We start from the raw sequence: 26,137 nt of genomic DNA, 5'->3' as shown, positions 1-26,137 counted from the left end.
TTAGAGCTGCTTCCTCTACCATAGGGCCTCCCAGATTACTGTATTTTTGCAGTCAAACACAAACAATTTCCTTCTTTCCTGTGCTGGGGGTGCCCAAGCTCTGGGCGATGCTCAAGGATTGACGCGTTACCGGCATCTGCGCCATGCATGAAGGAAAACATTTCCCTCCAACATGGAAAAAACCCCAAAACTAATTAAATATTTTTTATAGAATGACATTAATGACAATATTTTCCCTATTAGAGCCCATTTGTTTTCCAGGTTTTGGTTCTACAGGGCTGGCAACTTGCTGCAGCACCTTGATGAGGTGTCCACATAAGGACAGGACTCCAAACCCTGACATTTTTATGGGAGGAAATTAAAGCAATGCTAAAAAAGCCCCCTTTGGCAGTTTTCTGCTGTTTTCTGTGGCTCTGACATCCAGCCTGTGGTGGCTGTCACAGGCAGCAATATCAGCTCACCAAACCTGGGCTCTGCAGCCACCTGGGACAGGAAAAACAGGAAACTCTCAGGTTCTGGAACACCAAGGACCTGCCCAGCACCAAAGTCAGGTGAAAGAAGCCCAATTGAACTTTGGAAGTGGTACAAGATGTTGCTTCTGGCTGAGGAATGTACATGGGGGGGGACAACAAGCTCCACACAGGGGTCTGACCACCAAGGCCCTTGGAACCCAGGACTTTGCCTCCAGCAGCCAAGGGAAGGGAGAGTTTCTGCTCCAGGGAGCTGGAGGAAAACACAAACCTGTCACCAATTACTGTCAGATGAACTCTGCCAGGGCACAGGAAGGAGATAAAAAGAAGTGGCAGCACTCAAGCTTCCTGCAAATCCAGAGCATCTCATCAACAACTCCCTAGGAGGAAATATATTCGTGGGAGTGGCGGCTGCTTAATGTGCTCTCCCACCCACCTCTCCTTCCTATGGCTCCCAATTTCCCCCCTGGGATCTGCCATCTATGTTGAGAAATAGGATATTAATTCCCTAAACAGCAGAGTTTCAAACTGCTCTGGTCCAAATTAGGCAGATTTTGGGAGGGGATAATGGTAAGAGATTCCTGTGTTTCAGTGATCGTGGATCCAGGCAGTCTGGTCCCACACTCAGAAGCACCACCTGACAATACATGTAAAAACTGTTTTAATTAACTTAATTTTTTCCTTAAAGCTCATAGATTTCAAGATTAGAGACACACACCCAGCACGGCTCGGGCTACCCAAAGGAACAAAGGAGCTTTAAGAGAATTATGTGTTTCTATAGACTCGGAGACAATATCCACAAGTCCCTTCTTGCAGCAAAACCCTTTGTGTACAACTTAGAGCATTAAGCTTTTCATTATTAAAGTCTGTTTTTCCTTGTTTGGGAGTCATGCTGAAGCTTTCCAGTATGGATAATTGTCCACAGTGTGGGGCACTCCTCATTACACCAGTGTGTTACACAAGGGAAAAGGACAAATCTAACACCTGGGTCAGGAGCGGCATTAATTTTAATTTATCCCTAAAGACTTACTGTAATTCCAATGCTTCATGACGTCACTCACTCCTCAGCAAGGAACTGAATGTGAGATGCTGTGTGGAATGGATCAGAGAGGGGAAAAGAGGACAAATTTCATGGCAGTGCTAGGTAAATCCAGAGTTTGCCCACACCAGGAACTGTTTGGGTGTTTATGGTCCCCTGGCCCTTTCTGTGAATAAATGTTTTCTTAATATCCGACCTAAACATCCCTCAGTGCAACCTGAGGCCATTTCCACTTGTTCTCTGGGAGCAGAGACCAAACTCCCCCAGCCCCACCTTCCAGTCAGGGGGTTGGACAGAGTGAGAAGGTCCCCCCTGAACCTTCTTCATCAGACTTTTGCTCCAAAAATTACTTGGACTGATTTTTAACATCCAATGGAATGGGATTGTATCTGGTAAGCAAAATTAGAACAAGGAGCAGAACAACAGCATCTCCTCTGAGGTCCAGGAACCACACTGGGGTTGGGGAGGAGAAGCCACCCCAGAGGTGGCCCCAGCCTGGGTGACCAGACATCTTCAGACCAGCAGCAGCAATGCCAGGGTGGTTGGTTCTGTGCCAGGAAGTCCTCCAGCTTCTTGGAAGCAGCATTCCTGTTGCTCCCAGGTAGAGCTTTCTGGCTGAGAGTCTTTGGAGGATGCATTCCAAAACCCAAGACTCTGACGTTCCACAGCGCTGGCACCACGGCGGGACTGGGGAGCAGCCAACACCATCCCAGGGCAGCGGCACCGAGGATCCAGCACAGATCCCCCAGGGCACAACAACTCCCTGCAGACACCCAAACCCAGCTCTGACGTGCGCTCCTGTTTTCCCAAAAGCTGAGCAGAGCTGGAACTCACAGCTCTTCCCAGAATCCACGTCCTTTGTTATATCCCAACGGTGCCAAAACAAAGCTAGGAATGGTCTCTGCAGGTAGGACCAAGATATCCTGAGGTAACATGACGCTGGAGATGGAAGGACTGACATGACATCACCTGAAGCTTCACTTGTCTTCCAAGAGCAACAACTGGGATTTCTGCTGGATGCTGGCACTGAAAACACCTTTTTTATGGAGATAGCTCTGATTCCTGCACAAGCTGCTGGCATCACCCAGGCTACAAAGGGCACTTGTAGACCAGCTGAGCCCACAACTCAGCTGGAGAAAGGCTCAGACCAGCAAACTTTTCAGTGGGTTTTCACCATCCCTTCATGGTTTTGTAAGAGCTCAAGGCCAATGGTCTCCTCAGCCCCCATTAAACCACCCATTTGCTTCAGAAGTAAAATTTGGTAGTTAATCTGCCACGGCACTCTATGGAAGTGCCCCTTGGAGATGCAGCACAGGTTTCCCACTCCCATGAATCCCAGAGAAGCTGCCAGCAATTCCCTCTTCCCATGTTCAATTTCCCCTGTGCTATTTCCAGTTAACTGACAACTAACAGGATGGAAAAGCCCTCCAGGATCATGGAATCCAACCCCACCCAAACACTGCCAAGCCCACCTCTAACGATGTCCCCAAGTGCCACATCCACAGAGCTTTTAAATCCCTCCAGAGACAGGAATTCCACTACTACCCTGGGTAGCCTGTTTCAATGTCTCACCACCCTTTTGGCAAAGAAATTTCCCCTAATATCCAATCTAAACCTGCCCTGGCCTTGCTTCCCCACCATTTCCTGATGCTCCTAGAAATTCTTCAGTGAGGCAGTCTCAGCCACCATTTCCTTCAAGATTAAATACAAATTCATTTGTGGGATTTTTGGTGTGTTTTTTGTTTTTCATTGGTTTTTTCCTCCTGTTTTTCATCCCCTTTTTTCTTTTCCTGCCCAGCAGGACTGCAGATCCAACCCCAGTTTGGTCACTGGTACAGAGCAGCTCTCCACTAATTCCACGCCTGGTCCTGTGCATCAGCCAGAACAAAACCTGTGCTCTTCTTGAGGGGTGTCCTGCCCAGTTGCTCCATGAAACATAAAAAGAGATGCTCCAGACACGACATTTACCAACACAGAGCCTGAAGCCTCCTGTCAGGCTAACATGGCTGTTCTTCCCTGGTATTTGACCATCTCCCTGCTTGGCTCATTCTTTCATCATGCCCATGGTATCAATATCCTCTTTCCACAGCAGCTTCTTGTCTCCCTACCTCCTAAGACTTTAACATGCCTGCAAAGACAAGTTTAGTAGCTAAACTTCCCTATTCCTTCCAGCCTTTTTCGTCAAACGCTGTTTTCACTATCCTTCAGCATTTCCTAGAGACCTGTTCCCAACCTTTGTCCTACTTGCATTACCACAGACAATGCATTTATTTTTCCTTGTAGAGCATGAATCACCCCCAGCATGGCACTTTTCTCCTGCGTGGAACCCCAGAATGTCAAGGGCTGGATGGGATTTTAAAGCTCATCCCATTCCAACTTCTGCCATGGACAGGGACACATTCCACTAGCCCAGGCTGCTCCAAGCCCTGTCCAACCTGGCACACTTCCAGGGATGGGGCAGCCACAGCTTCTGTGGACGACCTGTGCCAGGGCCTCATCTCCCTCATAGGGAGGAATTTCTTCCCAATATTCCATCCAAACCTACTCAGCTTGAATCAATTCCCTCTTATCCTGTCACTCCAGCCTGACAGAGTCCCGCTGCAGCTTCCCTGCAGTCTCCTCACATCCTGGAGGGCTGTTCAACCTTCTCTTCTCCAGGCTGAAGCCCCAACCTCCTCAGCCTGACCCCAGCGGGGAGGTTTACACAGAGCTGTATCCACCCCTGGGTTTCTCCTGGCTCAGACACAAGGCTTGGAGGGCAGCTCTATTTACAAGTCCCACCAGCTCTGCTCCATTTGGAAAAGAAAGGTTGAGAACAGCTGGATTCTCTGTGGGCAAGGGGCTTCAAGAACCAAGGTGTGCTCACACAAGTGTTGATCCAAGGCTGCCTAGAATGAAGTGGGACACACAGGGCCCAGGCTGAGCAGTGTCAGGACCAGGTAAGCTGGAAAACAGCTTTTATGTGTTGGCTGATTTGCATCCTGCACAGGCTATCATATCTCAGGCACATCCAGAGGAGATTCTGACTGGCTTTCATCCAAGTTTTGCAGCAGAAATGCACACAGCACTCACAGCTTCAGCTTCCAGCCTTCTCTAAGTCTATTCCAGAGGCTGAAGCATCACAAATACATTGGAGCCACCTCCCCTGACTTCCACCCTCAGAACAACTGGCTTTTTTCAGGGCCTGGGATCGGCACAGAACTGGGATTTCAAACCCATACCAATAGTGAAAATGCCTCGTTTGAAAGTGTTGGACAGCTCCAAGAGCAAGTCTCAAGTGCCAGTCTCTGCTCTGCATCTCTCCCACATCAGGACAGGTCCAGACATCTTGTCATCTCCAGGGTGATGTGAGCAGAACCACACAATCCTTCTCTTACCAGCTGGTTCCAGTCTGATCCCAGGAGCCAGATTCCTTGGGCTGGGGGACTCTTGCAGCCCAGCCAGTGCCAGGGTTTCAGGTTGCCTGCTCTGTGTTTTGGCTCCACAATGGATACAAGGCAAGGCAAGAGTTCTTGGATCCCAGAGGGTTTCAGGATGGGGGCAGAAAGGAGGGAGAGGAGGAGACAGGATGATGATCCAGCCTCTCCCACCCCAGGAATGCACAGAAGCTGGCATATGAATCAAAAACACACTTGGGGATGTTATTTTGTTTAACTTTGTCTAATTTTTTGATTTCATAGTGGAAGAATGTTTTCACTGGAAGCTTCTGCAAAGCCACCATGTCTGGCAGCAGGACATCAAGCTCAGCCACGTGAGAACACGCCAAGCTCTGCTGAGTCCAACAGTGCCAAATCAGGCCAAAAACTGACCCAAAACACCCCCCAAATCTTCCAGCCAAACCTTGCCTCCTGCTCAGAGCTCCTGCACAGCAACAGAAACCCCTTCTCAGCAGCACTGAGATGTTGCTCCAAGCAAGACCCAGCCTGAGGTCAGGACAGGCACAGCACACTCCCTGCAGGAAAGGGGTGAGCCAGCAGGAATAAAGCACATTTCCTCCACCCCAAAGCACTCCCTCTCTGCAATGCCACTTCCATCTGATATTTGCAAGGTACTCCCAGAGCAAGGGTAGTTTTCCACACCCTCACCTGTGAGGAAGCAGCAATTACCAGGAGCATCACTGCATGGAGCCCATGGCTGCAGGAGTGCCCTTATCTGGCTGGAAGAACCTGGATGTGCCAGGGCATTAAGGGCCTCACTCCCCCAGCAGCAGCTCCACAGATTCCAGCTGCCAGGCTCCCTACTTATCAGGCGTTCTGTGGTGCCAGTGGAGCTACTTGGATCCCTCACACCAGTTGCAGAGCTCTTTTGTGTATTTTAAACACATTTCTTTAATTTCTTCCAATGGCTCCTCACTGAAATTCCTGTGCTGAGATCAAACAGCATCCTGTGATAATGCACTGGCACCAGCAGGAATTCAACTGACAGACAGGCATTTCTCAAGCTGAACTACCACAGCCTCAAGAACTCAAAATCCATGGGTCATTTGCACATGTGTTGTGCTGAAAAAATATCTGATGTGAGGCACAGAACACTCCAAGGGCAGTGCTTCCCAATGGGATTTCATGGAGGACGCCCTTCACGTGCCAGGTGAGAGTTTTAACACTGGCATTTGGATTGGTGACTTTTTCTCCTTGTTTAAATCTTCCTTTTTTTAATCAGCTACCAAAAAAAAATTTAAACTCAATGTCCTGACAGGAACTCCACCATTTTGGCAGTATTTCTACTTGCCTCTGACAAGCACCAGCTGACCTTTCAATGCTGTAGTTTAGAGCACACAACACATGAGTCTTTCCAGACAGAAGAGCTGGAAGCCTCCTCAGATCCCAGCACAAAGGCTGTTGAACACTCTGGGGTGCTGATTCCAAGTGTCAAACTCCAGGGAAGAAAATCAGTTAAATAAAACAAGGTCACCTGTTCATTCCTACCTTCTTTTGCCATGTCAGCCTCGCCCTTTGCTGCCAATCTGGACACAGCTACAGTGGGAAGAAAAGGACTTAAGGCTGAATAAGGGAAGTGTTTTGATCCTCCAAGGTGTCTTGAGATACATGGAAAAAACACAGAGCAGCTATTCTCTGAGTGTTGTTTTCCACGTGTCCTTCATCTCCCTGAGCACCTCCACAGCTCTCAACCCATCACTTAGGAAGCCCTGTCTGCTCTCAGGCTTCTCCTCTCCCCATGGTTTCATCCTTCCCTTTACTCCAGTGATCACTCCTCCATCTGAATCCACCCAAGAACTCTGTCCTCAAGGAGAATCCCATCCCACCCTGTCCTTCAGCTGGCTTCCCACCGAGGCCACCAACTTAATGCTCAACACCTCTTGCCTTTTACTCCTTCTTGCCTCATTTTCACTCCTGGCATTACCCTCCCAAGAAAAAAAACCAAACAAACCTGGGAGCCACAATCTTCTTCTTTCGTGTAACTACAGATTTCTGTTCTTCATCTCCTTGCCTCACCTACCAGGCACGCTCCATCCAGCTCTTCCCAGGGTCACACTGAGACTTCTCCAGGTACTTTAAGACTAGAAGTTACCGGTGATGTTCTCCTTCCAGGAAGTCTGTCTTTCCAACCTTTTATCCAAGTGATCTGCTCCTCAAGAGTTTCCCCAGAAGCCCATGGAACTAAGATACAGCACATGCAGCAAAATCCCTGCTGTAAAGCTATTTGTAGTCTCAGGTACAACAAATTCCTTTAAGGAATCTGCTCAAGGTAGCTCTGCTATCAGCAGAATGCCCGTCATCAAAGCATTGAATCATTAGGGTTGGACAAGACCTCCAAGATCACTGAGTCCAACCTTGGACCACAGCCCACCATGCCCAACAAACTGTATCATCAAGTGCCACATCCACCTCCTTTCTGAACACTTCCAGGGATGGGACTCCACCACTGTCCTGGGTGGAGCAGCTGGTTCAACCCTGTAGATGAACCCTGATTAAACGAAAGCAAATTTCCCAAATGAAGAGTTGTACCTGTCCCCCAGGCTGTGCTGAACCACTTCCCAGTCTCTGTGGATGAGGGCAGGGAGAAGCAGCCCAGGGGAGGGAAAGCTGACGCATTTCCCGCTCCCACAGCTCCGAGTCGAGCAGGTTCAGGTGCAGCACATCCCTGAGCCATGTCCAGCCCAACGTGGTCAGATGTCACCCGTGACACCCCTGGGGCGTGAGCACAACTTGCACAATGCACATCCTGTGTGCACATGACTGCCCTGGGCACACAGAAGAGGTGGATCATTTTCACCCTGGGCTGTTCTCCAAGCTCACTTTTAGAGCTGTGATCCCCGCAGATCCTGCTGGAACACCGACCTGGATGTCAGGAACTGCCATTGCTGACTTCAACACCCACGTCACTGTCAAGTCCTGCCACTGGTACCAGTTCCCCAGGTCAGAATGGAGAGACCACACACCCAAGGCCCTGCTGCTGTCCCCAGACTCAGCCACTCCAAACTCAACCAAACAAAACCTGTTCCAATTCTGTCAGGCAAGCACAGCCCATCACAACATGCCCAAACTTGAGCCAGCAGGAAAATTTCCTTCCAGGATAAAGCAAGACTTGGGTCACTGGCCACAGGTTAACAGACAGGAAAGCTCTGGTGTTTTGAGGGACACAGACCACACAAGGCTCTGACTCATGTGACAGTAATTAAGAGAGGATTAATTGTCTTCAGCAGGGTTCCCAACTCAGGAAAGAACAGAAGCTGCACATCTGCATGACCCAGCCGAATCCAGCTGCTTGTACTCGCACAGCAGTCTCCTAAAACACTCTGATGGCTCCAGAGCCTGTCAGGGCAATGTCCCACCCCTGCAGTTGCACAAATACCCAATGCAGCGGGTGCTCAGCTGCAGATGGTGAGAGACAAAAGGCAACTTTTCATGTCCCACACTGTGCTGAAGCACAGCCCTCCTCATGGTGCCACCAGGCAGAGGATGCAGCCTACAGTTCACCAGGAGAACCAGGGGATACCCTGCAAGTAACTTTGTCACATATGGAAAAAGCTTGAATCTATCACACATTTTGCTGAAAAAACATGTTCAGTCCTCTTAAGCAATGTTCAAACCAACCTGGGGCGGACTGGATCTCTGGGTTAAGGAAGGCAGCAGGATAATACCTGAAATCTCAGGGAGCAGTTCCACTGCAGGCAATGCACCTTCTCTTCCTGCCAACTCCAACCTAACCACCACCACCACCCACCTGCACAATCCACACACAGGGCAAGGTGAGGGACCAAGCTTTCACGTTAGGTGTAATAGAAAAACATTCTTTACTCTGCAAGTGTCTTTACAAATATATATTTATATATTTAAGCCCATTTCAGGCCATAAAAGCCCATAAAAAAACAACCAGTACCTTTTTGAACAAGAGAAACTGCTGGGCAGAAGCCTGAGGTGACAGACTCCCACACAGGGGCTGCTCTGGCGCTTCTCTGAAGGCCTTTAGTTAGCACATAAAACCATCTCAAAAATCCTTTGATGTGAAAGGAGGGGCACCATTCCTACCCCACTTTCACCACTCTGTATGAGGTAAACTGGGATCACTTTTACATCATCGCTTTAGAAAGGAGATGTTGTATCCTGAAGACCAGCTTTTCCAAAGAACATTTGTGAATGGGTTAAAAAGGTAAGATGTGTGGATCCAACCATAATGTGCTGTTGTCTCAAAATAGAAGAAGTTGATACTAAAAAGCTATTCCAGATACATACAAGTACAAACACTAGAGCTGGTCAGAAAGATTCAGTTTCAACATTTTTTTTAAAAGCAGGGAAAATTTTCTGCAGTGTTTTTTTCATTTCCCCTCGCCTCACTTTTCTACCAGTTCCATAAACCCTTCTGAAAAAATCACGTGTCTGCTGTCAGAGTGCAAAGTCCATCCAAATCTCATGTTTCAGTTCACTATCTCTACACTTTACAAATCCTGATGGCAAACCAAAAGGTCTCAATTTAACTTAGCAAAAGTGATATCTAGAAAATATTCAACACCAAGAGGTCTTACAAAAAAACTTGAGACTACTAAGGCATTCTAAGGCACAGTGTTTTGGAAGAAGTGCTTTCTCCCTGTAGTGTTGCTTTATACACATCATGTGTGCGAGTCCAAGGGATGCATGGAGCTGCAGATGGATGCCATGGCTTCTCCCAAGCAGGGAATTCCATCTTCTGCTGCTGTTTCAGACATAGGCTCCCAACGCTGCGTGAAATTCAGTGAGACATTGCACCAGCTGCTGAAACTTGGGTCTCTCCTCAGGATCCAGGGCCCAACAGCAGGCCATCACAGCAAACCTGCAACACAGAGGCACATGGAGCACAGAGAACCGTGTCAGCCAGGCAAACACAGCCCCAGCCTGAAAGGCAAAACAGCATCTGCCACTGGGAAACTGCTGAGCAACCAGACAGAGACAAGGAGCCCTGGATCTTATGGTTCATAATGCTGAACAGCTCCTTCCAAGGATGGACAGCTGGAATGATGAACAGAGGGGCTGTCACCACAGGTCCTGGCTTGATTTAGGATATAACCCATGGCAATCCAGGAAGGAGCAGTACACAGTTCACTGGAAATTACTCAACTGCTATAAAAGCATGGAATGGTTTGGGTGGGAAGGGACCTTGAAGGTTACCCAGTTCCACCCCCTGCCAGGGCCAGGAACACCTTCCACTAGCTGCTCCAAGCAGCTCCAACCTAGCCTGGAACACTTCCAGGGATACAGGGGCAGCCACAGCTTCTCTGGGCAACCCATGGCAGGCCTCGCCACCCTCACAGGGAGGAATTTCTTCCCAATATCCCATCTAACCCTGCCCTCTGGCAGGGGGAAGCCAGTCCCCCTTGTCCTGTCACTCTACCCTTTGTTCCTCTCCAGCTCTTCTGGAGCCTGTTTAGGCACTGGAAGAGGATCTAAGAGGATATTCTCTGGTCCAGACTGAACACTCCCAGACTGTCTCCAGAGCAGAGGGGGCTCCAGCCATCAGAATATCTCCACGGCCTCCTCTGGACTCACTCCATCAGCTCCACTTCCTTCTGATGCTGGGGACCCCAGAGCAGAGCTCCACGAGCAATGTTTACCCCAGGGTTTGTCTGACAGGCAGAACAAACAGGCCAGGAAAGACAACCCTTTGGGCAGCCTGCCTTAACACCCCAGCACAAAGCAGCACCTCTCCCCTCCCCCAGCAGAGGCACTCACAGCTCATCGGGGCAGTTGATGGGCTGAGCTATCCGATAGCCATCCTTTAAATAAGCTGCCATCTCGAAGGGGTCGATGTCCACGTACGGGGTCTGTCCCAGCGTCATCAGCTCCCACAGCGTCACCCCGAAGGCCCACTGCAAAGGAACAGTGCAGGCATTAACACAACATGCTGAGCCCCCAGGGCTCCTCCAGCAGGGCACAAAATCAGCTGGGAGGAGGATTAAACACAGTAGGAAAGCTTTACATAAATGCTCTGTATAACTAAATTCAACATGTCTGTCCCTATAGGAGACAAAATAACACAACGTGGACACGCTGCTCTCTCGGGGTAAAAAAGGTACTTTAATTTCTAACTCCAACATTTATAGATTTCCAAAAGTGACAGTGGATTGGAGGGTGACAGTGCCACCTCTCCAATGACACCTAACAAACAGCCCATCAAATTTCTCCTCCTCCATAAAAGAATGCAAAACAACAAGTTATTTACATAAAGTGTGTGAGAAAGTTTGTTTCAAGAATGTAAACATCAGAAAGCTTAGAAAAGCTTAAAAATCAGGGTGACATATGTCTTGAACTGGGCTAATTAAAAATCACAGAACTGGTGTTAAATTGCCCAGAGAAGCTGTGGCTGCCCCTGGATCCCTGGAAGTGTTCCAGGCCAGGCTGGACAGGGCTTGGAGCAACCTGGGCTAGTGGAAGGTGTCCCTGCCCATGGCAGGGAGTAGGATCCAGATGGTCTTAAGGTTCCTCCCAACCCAAACCAACCTGTGATTCCACAAAGTCAAACTAATCTTAAAATCTTACTGCACTAAGATATCAGTGCTAAAAATCATGCAATTTTTAACATGACATTACAGAACACCTAAATCTAAACAATACTGAACACTGAATGATTGTCTAGTACAAAACTGTTGGGTTTTTTTTACATTTTACTTCTTCAAAATGCCTCAAAAATCCTCAAAAAATCTGCAAAATTCAAAGGATCAGAAATGAAATTATATTTTTTTTAATTCTGAATCATCTGTATATTTGGAGAGTATGTTCAGGAATAGGACTCAGGAAAAACAAAAAGAGATTTTATCTCAGTAAACCTGACAGCACAATCAGCATTCAACACATTCAGCTGGCAACCCTTGCCAGAAGGACCTTAAAGTGATGAAAAATCCATCTATGAATCCACACACAAGCAGAGCACAAGGAAAATGATTTATTGTCTGGTATCCAGAGACCCAGGAGACCAAACAGAGATGAGGCTGATACTGCACCCTCGTGACTCACTACACATCATCATTCATTAAAAGGGGCAGAATCATGCAAGGCTCACACGAATCTTGTTTTAATCAAGAGAAATCCCACCACTGCCTGGACCCAAGCCCTTAGGGAAGGGATATTTTCAGGTGGGAAGGGCAGGGGCACACATGTGGCCCCACTCCAAACAGCCACTGAAGGAAATAAAACCCCTTTTTAGCTGCAGTGAAGAAGAGTGCTGAGGGACAAGGGGTGATCATGAAGCTGAGATAGGAGAGTGATTCAAGCAAAACCACTCTGGGAATACAGCTGTTCTAATTCCATAGGTAGCTGCATAAAAATGGCATGAAGAGATGCAGAGTTTCATGTGCAACAGCAGGAAAAACACGGAATTAAGATTCAGCAGGAATTGTGGTTTGTTTTCCTGCACTCTGGCTGACTGATAGAGCTGTTGGCAGGGGAGCAACACATTATTGGGAAAGTTTCAAGCCAGCAAACACATTTGAAAGAAAGTAATCCAAAAAGCAAGCCTGGAACACATCCCCTGGCATCTCTGCAGACACAGACACTGTTTGTACCAGACTTCATCACCCCTTCCCTGTTACATGCAATGGATCACTGGGTTTGTTCCTACCAAACCCACAAAAACATCTGACATCAACTTTTTGTGAAAGGAGTCCAGGTAGATGCAAAGCTGATATTTAGGGCACATGGTGTTTTCTACACACAGAAAAACTGTTCATTTTTGGACTCTGCAAAACTCAGATGGCCACGTGTCTGCAGTTAGAACTGTGTGTTAAAAGGTGGGTGGCATTATCCCTAAGCAATGAAAAAAGTACTTCTGGTTAAAATGGGCTGGAAGAAATGCTGAATTGCACTGGAGTTTTCAAAAATGCTTACAATAATCCTAAAAATTAGGATTTACTCATCCTAATAGAATTCCACATCTCACTGATGCTGTTACATAAGCTTTGATTTCCCAGTTCTCAAGAAGAGTAATTGCTTTCATGTCCCAGATTTTTTAAAAAAGTAAAAATAAAAAAAAAAACACCATTTGATTGAGTTCATTTAGCTTTCTAAAAACATGCTTTTACAGGCAACTTCCATTTCCTCTTCTGTCTTCAGGCTGGATCTAACACAAACCCCCACGTGCTTTCCAGTGAATACACATGTGGAGCACAACTGGCACCTTCCCTTCCTTCCTTCTTTTTCTTGTTTACATGGCTGCAGCACTAGAACAGAGACCATGGAGGGGAAAAACCAACCAGAACTTCTCTAAAATTTCCCAAACTGGCACCAGACCACTATCCTGGAAGGGAACAGGCTGAGGTCACTGCAACACTGCTGTTATCTCTGCAAGGTCACCTCAGCTGGGAGAGGCTCCTGGTCACTGGAATGAAGGCATTCTCTGGAAGAGCTGGGATCTGGGGGCCTATGGGTCACACAGTCAAACACCAGCTCCTGCTAATGCTTAGGAGGTGTTATCCTGAGCTCACTCCCATGTCTGGGAACAGCCAGGGTGGATTTATCAAGGGAAGCTGTGCCTGACCAGATCTGTGCTGAGCAGACAGAGCACAGGGTGAGGAATGGATGTCCACCTTGACTTCCAGAGCGTGCTGGGGCACTGAACAGGATCCCCAGGGAATGGCTGCCAGAACTCTAGGAGCATTTGGGATTGTTGGGGTGTCCTATGCAGGGCCAGGAGCTGGACTGGATGATCCCTGTGGGTCCCTTCCAACTTGGGATACTTTATGAAAAGCAGACTAGTCCCAGTGCAGCTCTGTGTTCCCTGCCAGTGCTCCCAAGGGAACAGGGAGCAAGGGGCACTCCTGCTGTGCACGAAGGGCCTGACTGATCCCTGAACCACTGCCACAAGCAGCTGATGCAGGAGTGGGAGTAGAGACACTGCTCTGAACAAGCCACTGTTACCTATCCAGTGCCACGATCCCCTCCCTCCAGCTCTGGGATCCCCAACACCAGAAGGGTGTTGGAGCTGCTGGAGTGAATCCAGAGGAGGCCACAGAAATGCTCCAAGGGCTGGAGCATGCTCTGCTCTAGGGCCAGCTGGGAGAACTGGGAGGTTTACCTTGAAAAGGATCCAGTGAGACATCACAGCACTTTCCAGTGCCTAAAGAGACTCCAGAAGAGCTGGAGAGGGACTTGGGACAAGGGATGCAAGGATAGGACAAGGGGGAATGGCTGCACACTGATAGAGGGCAGCATTAGATGGGATATTTGGAAGAAATTGCTCCCTATGAGGGTGGTGAGGCCCTGGCACAGGGTGCCCACAGAAGCTGTGGCTGTCCCTGGATCCCTGTAAGTGCCCAAGGCCAGGCTGGACAGGTCTTGGAGCAACCTGGGACAGAGGAAGGTGTCCCTGTCCATGGCAGGGGATGGAATTAAATGGGCTTTAAAGGTCCCTTTCAAACCAAACCATTCTGGGATCCTGTGATTCTCCAACAGCTGAAAAAAGAGAAAACCATCTAACAAAACACATTTCCAAAATGTAAGGGGAGGGGGGCAAAAAACCTCACCACATCACTAGCACTGGAGAATTCATTGTTGACCAGGCTCTCCAGGGCCATCCAGCGCACAGGCCTGTTCTCGTTGTCCCCCAGGCAGTGGTAGTCCATGGGGAACAGGTCCCGGGACAGCGCGTTGTCTGTGATCTTCACCTGCAGCCCGTCGTCGATGCTGGCACAGAGAGCAGCACGTCAGCACCCCCAGCAGCCCCACAGCAAACAGCTCTGCCCAGCCCTAGGTGCACACTCTGCATCTCTCTGGGGACTGCTAATCCACGGCTCAAAGCTCTGGCTCTCTCCTGCATCAAGACACACTTACTGTGTGATTAGCAAATATTATCACAGCACCAATTTATTCCGTGCCAACTGATAAGCGCTAGGAAAATCAGCAGGCTTGATTAAATAAAACCAAACACTTAGAAGTGAAAAAAAATACCATTAAAGCAAACAAGTAACTGCCTCAAGTTGCTTCTGCTCTTTTGGAGATCCCCTACCAGAGCAATTAAACACTTTGTACCTCTAGTACCTCTGTGGCAATAAGGAGACAAAGATCTCAGCAAAGAAAGGGCCAGTAATATCTTTAACCAACCAGTACCCTTTGTGGTCCAAAAGCATGTCTCCAATCAAGCCATCTGCTGAAAAACTGTTTATTCCCTCCACAACAGATATTGATGCTTGTCAGAAGTAGGGTACTAAGGAAAACTGACTTTAATCAAGAAAAGATGACTCAAAATAGCATAGAGAATTTGCCCCCTCTGGGGTGTGATTCAAACTCTTTGAAATGAAAACTGTGTGTAATAAAGTTCAGTGTTCTCATAAACAGCTGACTTCAGAATATGGCAAAGATGTTGGCTTCAACACTGTATGACAAAAATACAGAAAGAACATTGGGGTGGGGGCATTGTAACAAACTGGTTTTTGTTGTCTTCTCATCTTGCCAATTATTTATTTTGATGAGAAAAATGAAATATAAATGCTCTGTGTGTTTCCCTCTTTACTATCCCAGATATATATTTATTTATTTTATTTATATGCACTTTCAGGCCAGTTCATTATCCTCAAAATTTACACAAAAGGAAATTTCCTATCTAGTAATTTTTAAGAGCTCAGAGAAATTCCTAGAAGGCCTGTTTGAAAACAAATGCAATGCAAAGAGCAATTCCCCAGCAATTAGTGAGCCCTGACTTGTGTAATTCTCATGTCCACTGTAATTAGACCTGGCTGTGCCACGGGCACATGAGACCACAAGCATTTCCTCCCTTAAACCTGCCAAGATCACTGGAATCTTGGCTCCCTTCCCAAAATTAGGACATGGGTCTCATGCACTTCCCAGCCTTTCACCACCCAGAGCAAACCTGGGGAACAAAGAGGGGCTGGTGGAACAAAGTCCTTCAGGGGATATTGGCTACACCCACCTCTTTCTCTTCCCAAACATAAAGCTCCAGCTGATGTCCCTGATGTTTGTGATCTCTATCTCCTGTGCTCCCACCTCCTCCTCAGTGTGCTCAGCAGTGAGGAAAAGCAATAGAAACTAGGAACAGGATCTGTCAGGAGCCCCATCACACTGAGCATCCTTACAGGGCACAACAGCAGATGGTGGTCACTGGGTGACTGGGTTCCTAGAAGGCCACCAAACACCTCCACCTCTACATTTTGGAGTGTATTCCAACCTGAAGATGGTCTCAAACCCCTCTCTGGCATTCCTGCCATTCCAAAGCACATTTGTAGCTATCCATCATTTGGCAACTAAGAAATGTACCAATGAAGAAAGTCTTTAAGTTTTTAAGGAAAAAAAATGAAGAAAACTAACTTCAAACAAAAATCTATCCACTGATAAACTGTCAAAGATATTCCAAGTTTTCATTAAAGTTGAAGGGAAGCTTTAACTCTTTTCAAGCCTTTGAAAAAGTGAAACACAAACCCAGCTGAAGCATTGACAGAGAGGATGTTCTGCATCCTTTAGAACCACGACTCCTGGTTCCCCTTGCTTTGGAGGAAAACAATTTCCCTGACTCCACCAGTGACCCCAGCCCTGCATTTTGAAGGGGAGCACAGGCTGAGTGCAGGGAGCTGCAGAGGGGACAGTACTTACACACAGTTCCTTGCAGCCAGGTCTTTGTGGATGACCTCCCTCCTGGCCAGGTAGCTCATGCCACAGGCAATCTGGATGGCCATATGTACCAGATCCTGCTGGGAAATCGCCTGCAAGAGCCAGAGCAGCAGCCATCAGCCCTTCAGCCCAGTACCTGCAGGGTTACTGGGTGTCCCAGTGTCCCTTCCCTTCCAGTCCCCACACACACAACCACCCATGGGCACTCATGATGGTGCTTTACTCTAAATTTTAACTTATTTTTTTGCCAAGGGAAAATACTTCCATCTTGCAAGTGCCTCACACTTTGTACCTACTCTTCCTTTGACTGCAAGTGGACATAGGCAAAAATGGTTCATTTTACCTCTTCCCACACCTTTTTCACTTTGTTTCCCTGGAAATCAGCTCATTTCCAGGCAGCAGCACGTTCAAAATCCTCACTGCTCTCCAAAACAAAGGCTGTTGCTTCAGCTCCTTTTGCAGCTTCACAGTCCCATCATAATTAAAATCTTGCATGTATTTACAGCTTGGCATATCAAAAGTAGTATCAGTAAATCTGAAATTTCTCCATACACGACTTCCCTTAATTTAATCCACAATTTTCTCTATTTGTTGCTGTAATTTTAGGATGCAATTGATTGAGCTCCTACCCTATTATATTAGTTTTTTTGAGTTAGGTTTCATTAGTTTTTGGAGGTATATAACACACTTAAGATAGCTTAGCTACTTTTGGGGGCATAAAAATTAGCAGCATGGTTTTTGTTGTAGTGTTGGAAACAAAAAGATTTAACGAAAGGTAAAATAATAAACAGAAAAACTGATTTAGGTGTAAGAGATTTTTGTTCATGGTAAAACACTTCACAAAAGCAATTAGTGTCTTTGTTCATTTTTTTTTTTTAGTAAATTGCTTAGGTGACTTTTTGGTCTTTGTTTAATTAGCTATCTTTAAGTCTGAGCTATCTTTAAGGTCTTATGAGGTGGCTTTTCACTTAATTGATGAAAGAAACTTTTGGGCTTCTTTCATTTATAGGGGGACAAAGGACAGTTTTGTCACTCCATCAACAGGGGGCACATTCCTACAGTGCCCTAATGAGAGGTGACAGCTTCCTGCCCTCTGAACAGCCAGGACAAACAGCCAGGAATGCTCTCCTGGTGGGAAACAAAGCAAACACCTGCTGGGAGCCACCTCTGCAGCTCTCCTGCCATCACACTGAACAGGAGAGTGCCACAAGCATTCCTCTGGTGGCCCAAACTCTGGTGCCAGAGCAAACGGAGGTCCCACATGCCCCAGGGTACCTGAGGGTTGTTGGCCTCCACCAGTTTGCACTGTCGCAGGAAGAGTTTAAGGTTCCCCCAGTTCATGTAGGGCAGCAGCACCATTGGTTTCTCTCCCTCCTCTATACAGACATGAGTGATAGGCAGCAGATTCCTGGAAGACAGAGAAATTCCTGATGTTATGGAACTGAAATTTGGTTCAAATACTTTTGATTCCTAAACACAGCAATAAAATTAATTCAACACGGAAGAGAAGCATTGAATCTTGTATTAGGAATTGCAGAGCACAAGGTGTCCAATTAACTGAAGCCCTAGACAGTACTTATTTTAATAAATAAAATATTTGACTACTTTCCCATTATGAAGAACCCTCCAAATGTTTTCACTTGGTCCAAGAGGGCTGACATAAATTGTTGTGAATACACAGAAGTGCTACATCCTAAACTGGGAGGTGCAGCTCAAAATCTATTACAAATATAAATATATACTTCCACTACAGCAGTTAAACAAAAAAAAAAAAGTCAAAACATCATGTTTGATCTGCTGCAAAGTGACAGAACAGAAAATTTTAGTTCTGAATCAGCCACTTTAAGGGCCTTTCCAAGCCTTTTGTGGCTCAGGTAACCCCCACACTGCAGTGTCTCTGCACATCTTCCTTAGAAGGAATATAATACATAATATTATATATATCAACATGTAAATTCACAGAAACTCAAACCAAACTGGACACAGTTTCAATTTCCATTAATCACTTTTTAAAATGCCTGTATTTTTCATTGAAAACCATTAGCAAAAGTCATCACAACTTACCATTTTTTTAAATTTTGAATTTTCTTACTCCTTCCTGGAAATTTCTCACAGCCAGGTGTCACATCTCTGAGCTCTGGAGACCCATGAAGGCCCCAGCTTTATAGGCAGTGTAGGGAAGAAAAGCTTTTTGGACTTTTTTTTTAAAAGCTTGACTTATAAAAGGGAGGACAACAGCTCATTTGGAATGATGAGAGCAGGGCAAGTTAATTTTGTTTCTATTTTAGGTATGTTTCACCAAAAACATGCTACTCCTGTATTTTAGGCGAGGCCTTCATTATAAAAGGCTGGGAATGCCCAGGAGAAGCATCCAGGGAGACCTCAGAGCCCTTTTCAGTGCCTAAAGGGGCTCCAGGAGAGCTGGAGAGGGACTTGGGATAAGGGATGGAGGGACAGGACACGGGGAATGGCTTCCACTGCCAGATAGGGATAGATAGGATCTTGGGAAGAAATTCCTCCCTGTGAGGGTGGGGAGGCCCTGGCACAGGGTGCCCAGAGAAGCTGTGGCTGTCCCTGGAACCCAGGAAGTGCCCAAGGCCAGGCTGGACAGGGCTTGGAGTGATCTGGGACAGTGGAAGGTGTCCCTGCCCTTGGCAAAGATAAGCTTTAAGGTCCCTTCCCACCCAAACCACCCTGGCATTCCATGATTCTACAGAAGCGTTGCTGAATTCCCAACAAAGAGCTCCCTCTCCCCAGGGAGCTTTAACCCAGGTCCTTCCACCTCACAGTGACGTGGATTTGTCACCAGGCCTGCATGCCCTACCTGTGGTGAAGCCCTCTGAGCTTACAGCTTTCCGTCAGCATCATCGTCACCTGCACCTCCGAGGCTTGATCTGAGGGGAAAAGGAACCACAGATAAACTTTGGAAACAAATCAACATATTAATTAAAATTCAGATCTGCAAGTCACTTAAGGTCACTTGAGCAAGAACGGAACTTGTTTGCCTCCTTTCTTAAAATGGCACTTAGAAAAAGCCCCGAAGTTCAAGGCCAAGTTCTGAGACTCATTTCTGCTTCAAGGAGTGGGGTCAAGCCCAGAAAGGAAATCCAGCACGTTCCAGGGGCTGACAGGCTGTGGCTCTGCACTTCCTGACAGCTTCTGGGCAGGCACAAGCCAGCTGCCCTGGGCAGTGTGGTCCCATCCTGCACAGGAGCAGTGCCCATGGCAGAAGTGGGATGTTTCAAATGCTTCCCAAGCATGAATGTGCTCCAAGGACACTGCTTTGCTGCTGAGTTACCACTCCAGGTACAGTTGTGTTTACTGCCACATGGCTGAAGGTTGTTTATGTCTAGATTTACTTATTTCCTTGCTCTCTGCCTGACACACTTGACTCTTGGTAACCTTAAAACTGTTTGCTGTTCTCTCTCTCCCACCTTTTAAAATGAATAAATAAAACAAAACCACTGCTGCCAGCTAAAATTCAGGCACTTGTGAAAACTCCAGTAACCCAAAACAATCAGAGCATCCACTGGGCAGAAGCACAGGTGGTGCCTGGAACCCCTTTCCCACTACTTTTTGTGTATTTGGAGTTTTCCCCCCCCCTTGGTGGCAAGATTCTCTACAGAAGCTTAAGGAGACATCAACAAGAGCTCTCCCAACCTCACCCCCCTCACACCTGGGAGCATTTTCTGTGTCTCCCTCGTGCTGGGACTAGTTCTGGCAGGGAGCTGGCACAGCCCAAGGAGCTCTCCTTGCTGCACTAGGGGGAATTTACACGTCGTGGATGAGTCAAGCCAAGGTTTTACTGCCCTGGGAGGAAGAATAGGCAAGAAATCCTCTGCTCTTTTCCTTCCTCCAAGGTCTGATCCTGCTCCCTGTACAGCCCTGACACCCTTTGCTAACTGAGCCTGAGCCCTGCAAAAGAAAACTGAGTGAAGAGTGATGGGAGCACTCTGGAGAAGCTCAGAGGTGCCACTAAATTAGTGACAATTGTGGTATATTATGGGATGCATCAGTCCATGCTTTTGGGCCCATCACTACAAGGACATTGAGGGGCTGGAGCGTGTCCAGGGAAGGGGAAGGAGCATCAGGAGTGACTGAGGGAGCTGGGAAAGGGGCTCAGCCTGGAGAAAAGGAGGTTCAGGGGGGACCTTCTGGCTCTGCACAACTCCTGACAGGAGGGGACAGCCAGGGATTGGGTGCTCCCAGGGAATGGGACAGGATGAGAGGGAACAGCCTCGAGTTGCAGCAGGGGAGGTTCAAAGTGGGTATTTGGGGAATATTTATTGACAGAAAGGATGGTCAGACATTGGAACAGGCTGCCTGGGGCACTGGTAGAAGATTTAAGTCTGGAGGGATTTAAATCTGTGTGGGTGAGGCACTTGAGTGGTGGCTTCAACAGCACTGGGGGAATGGTTGGACTTTGATGGTCTCGGGAGGTTTTTCCAACACAAACAAATCTATGATTCCCTTCTATTTGATAACAACTCTGTATGTGGGGATGGTACAAACAGGTTCCTGCAGTGCAGGAGACACTGAAGCCATGGCCAGCTGCAGTCTCTGGTCTGCACTCCAACAGAAGCATGAGAAAGAGAAAGTCCTACTCCTGTGGGCTGGACACTTGATGCATTTGATTATGTACAAGACAGATGGAAAAGGCTTGGAAAGAGGAAAGAAAAATTAAGATCCTACATTAAAACAAAGTTACACAGCCGTGAATGACTGAATCAGGCAGTTCTAAAAGCCAACATTAAAAATGGAGGTGGAAAAGCAGATTCTGAGAAGTCAGAGGAGCAGGTTACCTGTACAGAGCTTCAGGTGTAACAGCAGTAATTACAGACCTCAACCTCTTCACCCAGCACATGATGAAGGAAGGAAAGAGATTCTTGGGTGTGAGTTTAAGCTGATTAACTAACTCCTCACACACTCTCTGGCCCTGTGCTTGCTGAACTGGTTTGCTTTTAATTATAAGAGCCACCAAGCAATAATTTGAAGCTTTAAATCAGAGATTGTTGAAGAGTGGATTTAAGATCCACAGAACGAGTCAGGCTGGTTTGGACAATGCACCCATTCATCTCCTCATGGTGACTCTTCTGCCAAAGCCTTTCCCTTTCCAGCACTCAGGGAAGTTTCCAGCAGGTCAGTGTGACGTTCTGTTGTTTTCTCTCCACGTTAAAGTGGTTGAGCACCCAAAAGGATGATTGACTCCCAGGCAAGTATATAAGGAAACTGAAATCTTATCTTGTGAAACAGTCCCACCATCCATATTGTGTTTGCTTATCAATATTATTTCCTTGTTTTCTGCTTGGAAAAAAACTTACCCTACACCAACAAATTCAACAGACTCAGAACAAACAATAGTGTTCAAGGCTAATCCTCCCCTAGCTGAGACCAGTGCCAATTTAGAGCCACCACACAATTTGATTATTGTGGGTTTGTACTAGATATAATTCAAAACACAATATTAATCACCACTTCTTGGAGTGATTCTTGTCAAAAGGGGGAAAAGAACACCAAAATACTGCTACTGCAACAGTCCCCACTGCAATCAGGCTTCCTTTTAAGGCCATTTTCATCAGTTACAAAGGAAAAAGTTCAGGTAAACAAACTCTGTCACATTTAGTAGACTATAATGATTTTTGAGCAACCAACACAAACACCTTCACAGACCAGGACAAAGGTGATTTTGGCAATATTACATTTTTTGTTGTCAGGGCCTGGTGAATCTGAGCATCGTGTACTAAAAACCCTTAAAACCAATCCAGCAAACCCAGTATTTCTAGTTTTGATAAGAGAAACAGAGTCCCAGAGTCAAGCCAGTGACAGCTGTGCCACAGCAATCCCAGCTTCCTGAGACCTTTTTCCAAGGACACAGTGAGATGAATCCTACAGATTTCATCTTCCTGCCTGGGCCAATGTATAATCCCAAATTCCCCAGACTGTGTCAATCCCTGAGTGCTACACATAAGCACACACACCTTGTTTCTTCTCAGAGCTGTTTGTGCAGCCACTCAAACAGAAGAGGGGAAGGATCCTGTGAAACCCACAGGATGCCCAGGGGCTTTTGTGGCTCCTTTTGTCTGCCCCAAATCCATGAAGGTGTTGGATACGAGCACAGCCACACACACAGCTCCAGAGGGGAGAGGGGAGCAAAGCCTCCCACAGAGCCAGAAACCTCTGAAATTACAACAGCTACTTGGAGACACAACTGAGGAGGTCACAGACTCCCCTTTATTAAATCTGGGCACCAGGAACAGCCCTCAATTTAAGATGTGTGCTCCAGGGCGAGGCAAAATGGGCTCGTTGCAAAACTTCCTTAAAGCCCTGAAAAAAGCTGAACTGAGGAATTACCATTATTTATGATTAAGAACATGTCAGTGCTCAGCCATGAATGGAGTTGCAGTTGGATACTCATGAGGAGCAGCTAGGTTTCCACAAGGTGATCATGCACCAACAGCTGGGAAACCAAAATGCAGCAACTTCAGGGAAGTTCAGAGGAAGATTTAACACCAGAAATATTCCAGACACTCAGGACCAAAAAGGTCCAACTTTCAGAAGGTGCTTAAAACCAAGACTGAGATAGATGTAAATGCATTCCAAAGAGGAAGATGCAAGCCCTGGTTTTACCCAAAAGCCTGGCTGTGAAAGCCTGCCCTGAGGCCCAGGGCAAGAACAAGGCAGGATTCCAAGCTCTGATGAAGCTGCAGGTTTATCTCCTGATATCACAGGATTTGTATGCAGCCAGGCACAATGGGGCTCTTGGCACTGCTGATTTTACAGAAGAGGATGATCCCTCAGTGCTGGGATGTGCTGGGGCTCTGCCTGGTTCATGGGGAGAAAAAACACCTATTCCATTTTTACCATCTCCTTAAAATCCAGCTGCAAAAATGCATTTTAAAAATCTTTGTTCATTATCATTAATCAATCACATGAATCATCAGATAAAAAGATCTTGGGGAAGTTCTGTGATGACACTAAATGGAAGGGAATTGCCTGCTCTGAGACCAGGCACTCACCAGCTGCAGGGCACCAGGCTCTGCTTCACCAGGAAAAGTCACTCCACACCCCAAGGACGTAGCAGAGATGAAAAGCAGCAATTACCTGGATATTGCAGTTGGGAAGTGAGTAGCTGGATGCTTTCATGAGTCACTTTGTAAGTCAGACCTCCCAGAACCTCAAAATTGCAAAGCACAGCTTATGTAGGATCACAGAATCCTTTAGGTTGGAAAAGCCCCCCAAGATCAGTCCAGTCATTCCTTCAGTGCTGCCAAAGGCACTCCTAATCCATGTCCCCAGGTGCCACATCCTTATGTCTGTTAAATCCCTTCAGGAATGGGGACTCCACCACTGCCCTGGACAGCTGTGCCAGAGCTGGACAGCCCTTTCTGGGAAGTAATTTTCCCCAATATCCAACCTAAACTTCCCCTGGGGCAACTCGAGGCAATTTCTTCTTGTCCTGTCCCCTGTTCCCTGTGAGGACAGACTGACACCCTCCTCACCACAACCCCCTCTCAGGCAGCATTACATTTACAAGACTTCTGATTGTAGAATGGTCACTAAAAGCTGTTTCTTCAGAAGACAAAAGCAGAAACTGAACCATGTAAGCAGAGGTTTCAAAACTGAACTGAGTCCCATTTGAACTCTCTCACAGCCTGCTACAGGCAGTAACAGCAGATTCTTTCAAGACTCCTGTCAGAAGCAGCTCTGCAAATGCTACAGCCAGGAGCTCCAAGGCTTCTGATTAATATTTCCAACTGCAATATTTAAGAAGATGTTTTACCTGCAGCTTTTCTCATATTTGGACCATTTGTAATGGCTTATTCCCCTGTTAACTTCCTCCTGTTTCATACTGCAAGGTAATACTCCCCCACCTCACAACAATTTTACAGCCAATTTTCTACACAGCTGCCTGTTTTCACAAGCTTCTATTACCCTTTTTATTCTTCAGCCTTGTGGACTTGGCCAAATATCCCATGACAAAGGGCACAAGCTCCAGTTATTGAAGGGTGACATCCATACAGGCAGGCACAGTGGTCACAGGAATTGAGAGTGCAGGACTAGAGCAGCTCCAGGTGATAAAGGCTCCCAGTATCAGCACATCCTTGTTAATTACTGCTGCTTCTGCATGGCAATTAATTAGGCAAAACTGCTCCCAAGGCAGAATTCCACCCCAGTTCAAAGGGAATGCATGCCTGAGTATTGCTTTAACCCCTCTACATGAGTCTTTGGAAGTAATTCAATGCCTGTGCTCACATCTGTTGCACAGGACATTTTTAATGCTCCTATCAGGTAACCTTCACAACTTTCCTTCACCAGAAAGATGCTAAAGGAATGCAAGAAGTCATGATCCAACCTGCTTTTTCACAGGCAGAAAGGAAAGTACATATAAAAATATTTCTGCTTTCAAATTTCAAGGCCCCAGGAGTTGGACAGAGCCAGGTGGAGCATCCCATGCTTCCTCCTGCCACGGACTGAGCACAGCACACCGTGCTCCTGTTTGCAGCTCAGAGCTGCAGGAGGTGGCCAGGTCACCACTTCCACAAACCAATGTTCCCCTGCTTTCCTAGGAAGCCCTGCATCCTACAGAATTCCAGACTCCTGTAAAGGTAAGACTGCACTCCAAACCACAGCAGGAAGAGGTTACAGCATGGGACAGCACACTCAGTCCTGATCAAATCTCCAGAGAGCAAGATTTCTCTTCCAATCCTGGTATCCAGGCATCAAGTATCAACCACGTGAGTTTATTTTGCAAAGCAAGGCAGCTCACAGTGACAAATCCAAGCCTAATTTTAATAAATCTTGGGATTGAGTCAACATGACACTGCTAAAATAGGCAATGCTGTTCTGGTTTTTCTACATTACAAATGCAAATGCAGTTTTAAACCACAGAAAAGGGCAGAGAAAAGCAGGAATTGGGGATAGACTTAGTTCCCTGTGTAACAGTAACATCAGAATACAAAGAGAAGGAAGTAAAAGGTTCTTTGCTTGATAATCCATTTAACTCAAAGTGAACCTGAAAGTGTTCAGTAAATGCCAAGTGAAACTGGGAAAGAGAGACATGATTGATGTCCTGGTCCAAAGGGCAAGAGAGCACATAATAAAACTGATGAACAAGGAGATATTTTAATTGTATGTAAATTAAAGTGTCCTGCAGGTGAATACCTTTTAGCATATGGAACAATAAATCTGTAAATGATATAGTAAAATACTTTGGAAATCATCCCCTCAGTATTTTCTGAAGCATACTGTACTGCTTTAGATGTCTCAGGGTATTTTCCTAAAGAACTAGGATTAAATTAAAAATTAAGTGCATTTTTAGGCTGATAATTAAAAATTTGCTACTTACCCCAATTTTTTTAAATTTAAGTATCTTCCTTTATAAAGACACTCAAGAATTTAGCTCAGATGAGCAGTAACTCTTTATTTATTTTTTTGGCATAAATTATATTCTTCAGAAACAGGATCCTGCACTCTGGTTTTGGAAGATTAAATACTTTTGAACAATTAATTCAAATACTGTGTGTTTAAGGTACAATCTTAGAACTATTTTCACAAGGCTGTGCTTTTAAGAATGAACTGCC

At 46.6% G+C, this 26,137-nt stretch overlaps 1 protein-coding gene across 2 annotated transcripts in view; it reads right to left on the bottom strand.

The window, feature by feature from the left end:
• Positions 1-8,776: 8,776 nt before the first annotated feature.
• The window catches only part of RYK (receptor like tyrosine kinase), a 54,854-nt gene continuing 37,493 nt past the window's right edge, over positions 8,777-26,137 (bottom strand). For both annotated transcript variants that reach the window (XM_064435655.1, XM_064435657.1), the window contains exons 10-15: positions 19,381-19,450; positions 17,832-17,964; positions 16,539-16,648; positions 14,459-14,618; positions 10,674-10,810; positions 8,777-9,777 (exon numbers count right to left, since the gene is read on the bottom strand). In XM_064435655.1, the coding sequence (XP_064291725.1) occupies positions 9,666-9,777; positions 10,674-10,810; positions 14,459-14,618; positions 16,539-16,648; positions 17,832-17,964; positions 19,381-19,450 (722 nt within the window). In that variant the 3' untranslated portion in view covers positions 8,777-9,665. The remainder of the gene's footprint in view (positions 9,778-10,673; positions 10,811-14,458; positions 14,619-16,538; positions 16,649-17,831; positions 17,965-19,380; positions 19,451-26,137) is intronic.

This window comes from Passer domesticus, chromosome 11, assembly GCF_036417665.1.
Source record: "Passer domesticus isolate bPasDom1 chromosome 11, bPasDom1.hap1, whole genome shotgun sequence".
In the NCBI taxonomy this organism is placed as follows: Eukaryota; Metazoa; Chordata; class Aves; order Passeriformes; family Passeridae; genus Passer; species Passer domesticus.
The sequence above is the reverse complement of the archived record's forward strand: the minus strand, read 5'-3'. Positions and strand labels throughout refer to the sequence as shown.